We start from the raw sequence: 12224 nt of genomic DNA, 5'->3' as shown, positions 1-12224 counted from the left end.
CTGCTCTTCTGACACAGTATTGTCATTTCTCCACTCATTGCTCCATCTGCTTTTGACACTCCGCAGATTTGCTGGACCATCTCGCCCTCCTGCTTCCTGTCATGTCTTTCTGTATCATTTAGATTTTCATCAGTCCTGTCTCTTTCTCCTCCACCTCCTCCTCCTCCTCCTCCTCCTTTTCCTCACTTATTCTTCTTATTATTTATTCGCTTGTCTCTTCTATATCCGCCTTCTTAGCTCCCGGCCCGCTCTGCCGTGCCCCAGCGCCGGCACTTCCACCGCCCTCCCCATCCCATGCTCCTTTTCCCTCCCATGTTCCCCTTCACTGGCTCTCAGCACACCCTTCCTCTCTCCTCCGCTCTGTCACCCCTCTATAAAGACTCCCACTGACGGACCTGAACCTTCTGGCCCGAGCCACATTTCTGCCCCTCATTCTTTTCTGCCGCGCTCCATGCGCGGAAGAGACCAATTAAAGTTCGTCTCCTCTCCTCTTCCACTCCGTTGTTCTTCGCTCTGTGTGTCTGCACTCAGACTCCCCGGGGTCGCTAATTAAAACACTTTACTTTTTCTTTTAAGTCCTTTTTTTTTTTTTTTTTTTTTCACCTGTTCATCCAACTTTTTTTTCCTCTTCGTTTGCCTTCTCGGTTTCTTTGTGTCGTCACTACTTCAACGTGCCTGTACATCTCTTTCATTACACCCCCTCGGTCCGTCCATCATTCTCATTTTTTACTCCATTTATCACACATCTTTTCATCTGACTTCTTGTCTCCTGCTTTGTGCTTTTTTTTTCTTTTTTTTTGTGCGGTTATTTTTAAAGTCCTACAGTTTCATTAAATTGAATGTACCTGTCTGGCTTTGGCCTACATCCGCTCCCCGCTGCCTCTCACCCATTAGTTTGTACCGGGGTAACTCTTCATACCGCCGCTGACAGGACCGCGGCATCGCCGGCCCGATAGAGCATACATTATGCATCTCCTCTCTTCTAATGATGCTGTCTTGTCCACAGTTTGTTGTTGTGCCAAAAGCCAGTAAACCCTGACTGACATGGATGTACTTGCACATGCCAGGGTGCTTAAGTTTGCCGGTGCTCGTGTGTGTGTGTGTGAGAGAGTGTGGCGAGCAGAGGGAGTCCGGTTTATTTCACTCTCAACTCCTCTCGGCGGTCTTAATTATCATATGAGCAATTGTTGCTCTCTCTGTCTGACGCTCGCCAATCTCCCTCACTGGCGAGGAAATAAAATTGAGTTGTACCGGTGTGATGTATAAAAATCTCGGGCGTTATTGAAGACCCACACAACTTTGTTTTTATCACCTGCGGTTATTGTTGTGTGCGCCACTGATGAACCGTCAATCTCCTGGAAGCATCCGCTTGCAGCAGGCGTTACGTAACGTGTCGTCTGTCTCTGTTCAGCCCTAATTAGCGCTTATCTTCACTTTCGGCCTTGTGTGAGCGCTCGCTGCGTGAATATTAATCCTGCTGTCGCTCTTCTTTTCCAGGTTAACAGACGGAGATCTGTCCATTCAGGTGAATCTGAATGATTACGTGGACATCATCTGCCCCCACTACCCCAATAAGGAGACCCGAGGCGCCGGGCAGCAGGAGACGCTCGCTCTCTACCTGATTGGAGAGAAGTCTTTCCAAGGCTGCGTGGAAACCAGAGGGGCCGTCAAGAGGTGGGAGTGTAATAACCCCAACGCGACATTCGAACCTGTGCGCTTCTCCGAAAAGATCCAGAGGTTTACGCCTTTCTCGCTGGGGTTCGAGTTTCTGCCGGGGAAAAACTACTACTACAGCTGTGAGTACCATGACGTTTATTTAATAATAATCCAAGAATATCAGAACAACTGTTGGCACATTCAGGCTGAATGTATCTTAACATGTGTTTACAGATGTGACACAGTGCTGATTTAAGCTTGTATTCTGTATTTTTCTGCAAAAAAAGTGAAGAAATTATTTTCTTTTACAGTTATGTGAGCTTAAAATTACATAATACTGTTTCCAAAGTCATCCATCCGTCATCTATATCGCTGCTCCAGCTGACTGTGAGCGAACGCAGGGCCAATTGGCCTCGAGTGCGTGTTTTTGGACTGTGTGAGGAAACTAGAAGAAACCCATGCATGCACAGGGAGAACATGCATATTCTGCACACAGAGAGCTTCCCTCGCCGAGCCCACTGCAAACGCAGCCCGGGCGCATCCTGGCAGCGAGGCCAGTGAGGAGGTTGTTGGTAGTGATAGAAAACATGCAGGCGGTCGGTTTGAGGTAGGAGTGCGGGAAACAGACGGGATTGGAGGAAGAGGATCCAATATGGCAACCCTTCGTGAGAAAAGTCAGAGAGATAACTTTTATTTATTTCTTGAGATAGTTTAACTTCAAAACTAAAGTGCTTTATGTAAAAAAAACTAACATTTTTAAGAAATATACTTTTTCAGGTGTAGGAGTTGTTTATGAATCCTTGCCTCAGTTGTTTTACACTTTCAGTTGTTTTACACTTTCAGTTCATCAGTCACTGCAAAGACACTTGAATGGGGCCATCCTGCATTTTTAAGGTACAAAAAAAAGTTCAGAGAAGTTTTTTTTATCACAGTTTTTTTCCACGAGCTTGTGCAGCTTAAGCCACTAATGTTTCCCATAAATTCCTACCGAGCGACATTAATACGACGTTTTCATAAACCTAACGGCGGCCACACAATTCAAACGACGGCTGTTCCATTACATGCTCCTGTGTTTGTCTCACTTCGCTCATTTATTTCAGCCACTGGAGGGAGAAAAGGGGAGGAAGCCGGAGAGGAGATGGCTTAGTGGCAGTGAAAATCACTTGACAAATTTTTTTTTTTTTTTATTATTTCACAACTTGTGGTGTCAGTCCGAGAAGGGGGAGGACATGAAACAAGGCGGAGAATGGAAGAGTCACGCAAATGCAGAGCATGGGAGGGAGACAACAAAGAGACGGAGGGACGGCAAAGTGCAGGAGACAGAAATGGAGATCAATACGGGACGACAGTGGGGTGGGGGTGAGGGGGGGGGGTGGGGGGTGCAGGGCGGGCGGAGAAGCAGACAGAGGTAGAGAAGCGTGGAAGAGTGACACAGGAAGAGAAAGCGCGAAAGACGGACACAGTCTGACAGTACGGGGGGTGGGGTGGGGGGGGTGGGGTGGGGGGAGGGGGGGGGGGGGTGAGGATGAGTGGAATCCAGTCCGGAGAAAGGGAGGCGAGGACAACAAAAGCAACGACAAAAAAGGGATGGATGAAATGAAGAAAAAGAAAGAATCTTTACATAAATTACTGTTGCTCTACGCGGGACAATAGAGCATTGTGAGGGCATGAGAGAGTTGCTCCACACACACACACACACACACACACACACACATGCATGCATGTACACACATGCACACTGGGCTATTGTGGTTGTGCATGCCAGTTCACAGCAGCACTACAATGGGTCGTCTCCCCCCCCGGTCGGGCCACATCGGCCTCAGAGCGATTGTGTGTGTTTTGTCCACATCAAAGATAAGGCGTAAAGTTGGTCCAAACGTCTGGCTCTGGGGTCCGAGCGCTGAATGGATGGGCAGCACTGGAGACTGCATAATGGCATTAGCCCGGGAGAACAGCACAATGGTATTAGAAACACTAATGGCATTAGTTGGCTCAGGCTGAGCTGGACTCGGCTCCTCTCTCCCACAGACCCAGAGTCCGCCGCCGTTTGGGTTTTTTTGGCCTGCTGAGCAACACCGACCCACTTCTTTTTACATGTGTGGACCCTGACAAACAGGAAGCACCTTCACATCCTCTGACGGCCGGCTGAGCCTCGCGTGGAAACACTGGAAGGGCAGAGGAGCAGCGGCAGCCAGATATCACGGCAACTTTGGGAAATATGAGGAGAGTTTTGGGTCCTCCAGTTTCCTCCCACAGTCCAAAAACAAGCTTGTGTTTAATTAGTCTGTGTGTGTGTGTGTGTGTGTGTGTGTGTGTGTGTGTAAGTGATGGACGGATGACTTTTCCTCAGGGTAACCTGTCCTCGCCATCCGTCAGCTGGGATCGGTTCCAGAGCCCTTCGATCCCGGCTTAGTAAAGCAGCTTAGGGACTAGATAGTAATAAATATTGTTAATTGGTGCTGGGATCCATCGGCGATAAAAAGTCAGACAGTTTTCTTGATAGTTAAATGGTTTAAATTGTAAATATCTAATGAGCAAAATGAAGAAACTGTACTTTAGATTCACACTGACACTTCATCTCTCGTACTAATGTGTGATTTAATAAAGCTGTTGTTTTATTCACCACTTATTCCCAAAAGCGAGTTAAAAAATAAAATCATACTAGTAAGACACATCCCCTAACCCCGGGGTTTTTTGCAGCTGAGCCCCCCCAAAGCTATCTGACGCCACCTCACACTTCACTTTAAAAACCACTGGTTTAAAGCATCAAGCCTGATCACAAACTGTTGACAACCAGGTGTTTAAGTACAAGACAGAAGTGTGATGTTGCGTTGCCACAAACGGCAGTCTGAAATTAGGCCAATTTTCAGATCAGGATCATCTTTGTGCTTTTGCAGAGTTTGCTGAATTCTAAATCTTTTTTTTTTTTTCCTGTGTCTTGTAAATGATCAACTGGTGGACCTCAGCTTGTCAGCTACTTGGCATCAACAAATAAACCCATAAGTTGTCCAGACGCAGCCAAACTGTTGGCTGGGGATTTGATTGTGTGACAGAAACTTTTTTTTTTCTTTCTGATGTTATGTAAAGTAATGAGAGACAAATCAACCGCTGAGCGTGTATTATATAGGGAGGGTGATTTCAGGCACAGCTAGAGGCCTTATTCACAGCAAACACTTTGTCATGCCGCAGCAGGGAAAACACATTTGTATCACATAAAATTAATGGTAGTCGAATTCCATTTAGCTGCATCATTTTCTGATTCCTGGTTTTGTGCGTGCTGGCTCACTGTCACGTTTTCATGGTTTTTTTTTGTTTTTTTTTGAGGGGGGGGCACTTGAATATAATTGAGCGCTGTTTTATGGTAGTGATGGAGCTGAGATGTTACGAGCATTTTGCTGCGAACACTCTTAAATTCCTGCGTGCACGTCTTGAGAGAGTACTTCAGGGCACTCGCACTCCATTTAGAGCTTCCTTAGATTGTCTGTCCGTGGTGCCGAAGAGAAGGATGGATGTGAATGATTTAAAAGAATGGCACATACATAAATTTAATTCATAAATCAGAAAGCTTAAGTACAACATTTGCGCTTTGTGATTTATGCATTAGCATAAAATGGCACAATGAAGTGGTTTCCTACCTCCAGCCATTCAGAAAGTGATGCATAATGTACAGTTGGAAATCTACAGCTTTCAGCTTGCAGCCCTCAATGATTAATGCTACCGAGTATAAGCCAGTCGTAAACTTTGACTTTTTGGGCCGCCGCTCAGCACAAATACTTCCCTGAATGGTGGCGGAAAAATTACTGTCTTGATGAAAAGAGTCAAAGTTGTGCTTAAAATGACGAAGTGGACCAAAAAACTCGCCACAGTTAAAAAAAAAAAAACCTCTATTGGAGTCAGTTTACTTGAAATGCATCCTGATATGCGTAGAATGAATGAATGATTTTATTTATTTATTTAAGCATTAATCTTTTTTCACCCAGGAATCAGAGGTAGCTACACATTTCAAATAAAATACATAACAATTTCAAACAAACAGCTACCGACATTTCCTGAAAAACGCATGAATATGAACACGAGGCCATCAGTCAGAACATCTGCAGCCTGATGCATCCTCCTTCCTTCCTTCTTTCAGTCGGTTTTTAAAGCATTTATAGAGACCAGAGAGAGCAGTTAGCAGCCTGCAGAAAGCAGAAATGAGCCTCGTGATGAGATTCGCAGAGCAACGACAGCAACTTCAAATGTTTGGGGGAAAAAAAAATTACCTAAATAAGAAGGGTTGAAGTTGGGAATTACTGAGTTACTGAGCGCTGGTGATTAGTCTTCTGATGGACCTTCTAACCAGACCCTCATTATCTCCACATACAAGCAGCTGGAAGCAGACGTGTTGGACGACCTCAAGAAAAAATACTTTTTCAAAAGTACAAACTTTTTTAATTGAGTGTAGGTACAAATACTTCTGTTAAAAAAAATAAAATACAAAAAAACTTTGGGAAAATGACTGATTGAAACTGAAACAATAGTAATGATTCCGCAATGTGCTCTGAATTGTGTTTCTGATGCATGTCAGAACCGACTGAATCCTAATTCCTGCTCTGTTGGCTTATTGGCTGGAGTTTAAAGGTTGAATTAATATTGATTTCATATTTTAGAAGAAGATGTCTGACCAAAATAAACTGTGGCAATAGAAAAATTAAATATCTAAGTTATTTGAGCAGGTCACCTCAAGATTTATAATGTCGTCAGTTGACTAACTGGGATTCGAGGAGTGTGAAGTGTAGTTTCATGATCTAGTTTAAGCTCATCAACCATTTTTATCTAATCTCATGGAACCAAGAATATTGCTGTTGAGATGAGACGAGCAAATAAACGAAGCTTCGCCGTGGTCCGGTCTGTTGTGAGATGATGGACTTGACTGCAGCTGTGTTTCGTTATCTTTCAGCCACCGTAGATATCGGTTATTTCTGCATCCCCGCTGTTATTGTGCGCCGCATCTTATCAGCTGAAATTATGGCGACAAAGTGAGACAAACTGTTAGCGTTCACGCGCCCGGCTTGTGCGGCAGGTCCCTGTTGAGCCGGCAGCTGTTTGTGAATTATTCAACTATAAAGGCTCTTTAACTGCACTTTCCAGACAAATTTGTTTTTAAAAGCAGTTTTGAGCTGACAGGTAATCCAGCTGATGTTCACCTGTTTTTCCCGGGTGACTCATGATCGCCATCGGCATCGACGCGCTCTCGCCCTGTAATGGTTCCTCCCTCGATTGTGTCTTTTATTGTCTTGGTGGAGATAAGTGTGCTTAGCAGTTCATTTAATTCTTGGCGTTGATATCCTGAGGTATCCGTCTGGTCAAAACAGCAACAACAACCAGCCTTTCTTTTTTTAATTGTCGTTACAATTCCTCAAGAGGAAGTTCTCTTGAGCGGAGCTCATGACGGGATTTGCCTCGGCGGATGTAAACGTCTTCTCTTGTTTGACGTGCCCGCGTGGTGAACGCTAACTGTTTGTTGGGTTTAATGAGTAAGCCGCATATTTACGTCTTTCTTCTGTTGTTCTCCCCAGCTCTATCCACACATGAAAGCGATCATCTGCCATGTATGAAGTTGCGTGTCTCGGTGTGCTGCGAGCCCAGTGAGTACACTCTGCGTTTCATCTGATCTTCCGCCCCCCCCACCCTTGTACAGCGAGACGCTGCGCTCTCACATCTCTACCATCAGGGCTGTACGGCGCCATGTTTAGGCTGCACCTTACCCGCTCCGCCATGCCTTCGCTTTCTTCCTCTCTTTTCCTCACATTCTATATTTATCTTTACTCTACAAGAATATATTTAACCTTGAAAGATGAAACAATGTGAACTTCACTTTTGCTGTAAGCCTAATTGGATTGAGCTTTTTCCCTTTATAGCATCTTTCCCTCTCCTTCCTCTTTTTTTTTTTTTTCAGCTCTCTTGTCCTCCTCATTCTCCCACTCTCCGTCTCTCTGTCCCAGTGTGAAATTCCCAGAGTTGATCTAATCCAGAGCCCGCCTGGAGTAATGTTAGTCTTCCAGTCCAGTGAGCTGCCCATTCCGGTTGGGAATGTTTCCCAGTCACTGTGGGAATCCCTGTACAGTTGTCGATGCGTGTGCGCCTTTGTGAGCACTTATGTGTGTAACTATTTGTGTAGTGCGTGTGTGTGTGTGTGTGTCTGTGTGTGTGTGTGTGTGCATGTCTGGGTGTGTGTGTTGGGCCGTGTGAGGACCTGAACCTGATTGCACACTGACCCATAGGGACTCGTGTCACCAGAAATGGACGCCCCCCCCCCATTAGGGAAATCAATGGAGTTTTTTTGGTGATGGCATGATGCAGGGTCAGGCTGTGGTCGGGGTCGGGGTTCGGGTTTAAACAAGTCGTTGTTACAGCTGAGTTTGAAATAAGTCTCCAGGAAATGAATGACAGTCAGCGCATAATCCCTGTAAGGCATCTAAAGTTATTGTGTGTGTGAGCGTGTGCGTGCACTTATTGTTTTTTGTGCATTCCTGTATGGTTCCCTGGGCATTTGGACAAGCGTGCGCGTCCCTTCACATCTGACACGTCTGTCCCAGTTCCCATCCCAGCGTGATCTGCAGGGGGGCTTGTTGTGTTGTCCCAGGCTGCAACTGTTACACACACACTCACACACACATACTTTTTTTCCAAGAAAAGCAAGCTTGATTATCAGATATGCACTGATAATGCAGTCTTTGATTTAGTGAGAATAAAAAAACACAAAAGGAAAACAATAAAAACCTGGAATAAACAGCGCTGCATCCGTCTCCAGTGAATTCCTAAATGTCATCGCTGTTCCGGTGTGAGACGGGGAGTAATTTGCTGCATTATTACCAGAGTGAAGGCTGATGACTTTTTTTATATGCTAATTATCCGGCTGTCATTAATTAGAAATACCACGGATCGCTGTTGAGTGAGGAAATGCTAATGTAGTCTTGACCTTCTGACGGAATTCCCTGATCAGCCTGTCCAGGCCCCAGATAACCTACATATCTGAAATCATCAGGATATGCTGGGAGATGTACACGACACACACACACTCACACACACACAGTTTACACTTAAAATCTCTTTACAGTAGAAAGACTTCTACCTACAAAGACAACAATGTACTGTTTCCTTCTCTTGTGTTTTTTTCCCCTCCTCTCTGCCTCTCATCCTATCCTTTAACCAAAACTAATCCCGACTAAATTTCAGGATCTCCGTCTCCTTGTCGTTTTACCCCCCCCTCCACCCCTCACTCCAACCTCCCGCTCTTTTCTTCCTTTCTTTCTTTCTTTCTTGGGTCTTCTGTCATTCCTGAAGTGGCACTAATCCCCCCCTTCTCTCTGTCTCTTCAGCTCTCTCCTCCCTTCCTCATTTTTTATGATCTTTCGCTACTGGAGCAAAACTAATCTCGGCACCATCCATGGCAGTCTCTTACACCTCCTTCTCTTCCTCCTCCTCCTCCTTCCCTGTGTTTTTTTCCCCTCTATCTCTTTGTTGTATCTCCATATCTTCCGCTGTACCGTTACTCACCGGCTCCCCTCTCGCCGCTCTATCTCTGTCGTGCGCACGCTGTGCGGCGAGCGCGTCGGGACGAGCGCGCCAGGCCGGAGAGAGAGGAGGGCGAATTAGATGGATGAGAGAAGAAATGAAGGAGAGTTGGAGGGTCTCTCTCTCTCTCTCTCTCTCTCTCTCTCTCTGGCTGTCCATTAGTGGCGGTTTGCCACAGCTGCTGTTGTGCCGCTCCCTATGGAAACACCTCACAATCTCTCAGGTTCCCTTTTATCTGACAGGTAGCATGGCAGCGGGGCGCGCGGCGCCTGTATCCTCTCTCGGCGCTGGCGTGTGCGGCCGTCGGTGACGGCAGCTCTCCCCCCGTCCTTCAGCCGCGTCCCCGTGTCTTATCTCAACTTCAAACTGGCGCCTCCCTTCCTCCTTCGCGTCCCAAGTTCTTTCTTTTTTTTTTTTTTCCCCCCTCTCCGTCCCCCGCCACAAAGCAGGTCGCCAGATTAAAAGGTAGTTCCACGCGGGGATGCCCTGTTGTGGGCGTCTGAATTAATTATCAACACATACACGAACACACACCGGTCTGAAGGACGGCCCGGCGACGGCGAGCGAGTCCATCAGGTGCGTCGTCATTGTTCCAAGGTCAGCCGGCGCTCACCGGTCCCTCCGTCGCCTCGCCGGTGTGTGAACGTGTGTGTTTATCACCTTAATTTAGCCGAAGAGCACAACAGCCTGGGCGGACTCGGTCACACAGGAGGCTTCTAATGACATCCTGAGCTGGTTGTGTTTCTATTTCCTGGTCTTTAACTCTAACCGCATTTCCGCTTTTTAGAATTTATTGTTTTTCGCCATCTCGTTTTATTTTGTTTTTTACCACAGTGGCGAACCGAAACACCTTGCATAGCTTCTCCAAATCTAAACAGATGTGTAATTTCAGTTTGGCGCTGGGTGTGTGTTTCTGGCGCAGCGGCGTGTGTTTGTTTGAACACTGTCACACACCGCGGCAGAGAAAGGGCTGGCTGAAAGGTGCTTAAGCCTGTGTTGCGTCAGGAACAAGGCTCTGAATGGGCATCAGCAGACGGGTGTCATGTGAAATCTCTGGCGCCCTGCAGCCCTCTATTGCATCTTTCACTGCCTTCGCTTCGCCTTTTTACTCCACGCTCACCTTTTTTTTTTTTCTTTTTTAATACAGCAACTGCTCCCTGAAACTCCCTGTGTTGTGTTTATCTCCTCTTGTTCTCCTTGTCGCTCTGCTTCTCCGCCTTTCTCTTTTCAGCCGTCCCACTGTGAGAAGCCATTACAGACCAACTTCGCTCTCTCTCTAATTGATTCTCCTTCTTTCTCTGTCGCTCTCCTTTTTTTTTTTTTTCCCGTCGTTCTCCTGCTGTGAGTGGTCCATTACGTTCATTTCGGTTTCCCGAGCTTCGCCGTTTCCCCTCACTTTCTTTCTTCAGCCTCTCTTTCAAGCCATTTTTTTTTTTTTTTTTTTAATTTCCTACATCGCTGCCCTCCTTAACCCCCTCCGCTCTCGCCCAAATACCTTTGTACCCCTTGAACTCGATGCACACGAGGACAACACTCAAACCCGGACGCGCGTGCACCGCCCGACCTGCCCAGTTCTCACAAAGTCCGGCGTTCGACCGACTTCACTGTTTTCTGGCGATTTGCAGATTGGTTTTGTCCGCCGTCTTCTTCTCCTCACGGCGATTTTCTTTGGCGCCGTTCCCTGTTTCGAGTGAAGTGCAGGCTCTCCTGCTTGGTTAGCATTAGCTGCCGCATGGGTAAAATGGCGGCTTGAGAGGAGAGGTGGGATGGTGGAACATTGTCTGTCTCTGCAGTGGGGCGCTCTGCCGGCAGAGGACACACACACACACACTCACACACACACACACACACACACACTCACATTACCACGGTCGTGCGTGCATGTACAGTTAGATTTACGGCTCGGCCCTGACTGCCCCGCAGAGCCACGGGTCTCGCAGTCACGCCATCATGGACGACATTTCGCGGCGAAGCTCGCCACGACCACGATTCAGACGGCGACACAAATGAGCGTCCGCATTACGTTCAACTTTTGCGTAAATGATGTGATTAAAAACCTGGTCAAAACACACAAATCACACACAGCCCGGTAAACACAAGGTATTTAACGTTTTCCTTTTAACAAGAGGGATAATGTATTTTCTCAAGTGATGCGACGCGACTCGTCCGTTGAGCGTTTCTGTTCTGTTCTCTTTTCATTAAATAACTCATAAATGGCGTGATCATTTTATTTGGCAAAAAAATATTTTTACTTTATTTTTAAAAATTACTATATTCAAATTTAGAAAAATAATGCAGATTAACCGTGAAATTGCAGACATTAGTAAATTTTTTCGTTGATTATATTTAAATGTTATGCTGTTGCAAAAACTACTACGTTTTAAAATAAGTTCATTAAAATAATATTTTTTTGTTTTTTTTCTGAAAATGTTTTTTTCATGCAGCTTGATCTCACGGATAAAAGAGGAAACTGTTTTGTTTTTTTTTTCCCCCTGTCTGGTTTGATTTATCCTACAAACACTCACACACACGTACACACACACACACTCACACTCACACACACTCCGTCCCGGTGAGAGGCGGCTGTTATTTAATGCTTCGTTAACCCCTCTGTCGTCAGTCGAACACAACCTGGAAGTAACTCAGTGCTTGGGGTCGACTGCAGCCATGTTGAATACGGTCACACACACACACACACACACACACACACACACACACACACACACACACACACACACACACACACACACACACACAGGGACACTGTGGGGTGTGGAGGAGCAGCAGTCTTCCTGCCCTCGTCACTTCACACGTTGCCTTGGCGTGTGTGTGTATGTGTGTGTGTGTGTGCATTAGAGTGTCGGTGGAGTCTTCAGGCTTGCTGTGTCAGGGGTGGGTTCAAGGCCGCCGATCGATTTAATAACACCTGCGGTTGTGCCGCCTCATCCCGGTTTCTGACCCCGCCGCCCGCCGCTCATTGGTATGATGCGGCGGCTCTCTCTTCGGAGGGA

General features: G+C 46.4%; 1 protein-coding gene across 1 annotated transcript in view; it reads left to right on the top strand.

Annotated features, from left to right (window-relative positions):
• The window catches only part of efna4 (ephrin A4), a 33840-nt gene that overhangs the window by 19621 nt on the left and 1995 nt on the right, over window positions 1–12224 (top strand). Inside the window, exons 2-3 of the mRNA XM_030103018.1 lie at window positions 1498–1796; window positions 7215–7283. Coding sequence (XP_029958878.1) covers window positions 1498–1796; window positions 7215–7283 — 368 coding nt within the window. The remainder of the gene's footprint in view (window positions 1–1497; window positions 1797–7214; window positions 7284–12224) is intronic.

Source organism: Salarias fasciatus, chromosome 11 (assembly GCF_902148845.1).
Source record: "Salarias fasciatus chromosome 11, fSalaFa1.1, whole genome shotgun sequence".
Classification (NCBI taxonomy): domain Eukaryota; kingdom Metazoa; phylum Chordata; class Actinopteri; order Blenniiformes; family Blenniidae; genus Salarias; species Salarias fasciatus.
Note: the sequence above shows the minus strand (reverse complement) of the source record. Positions and strands in the feature narration are given on the sequence as shown.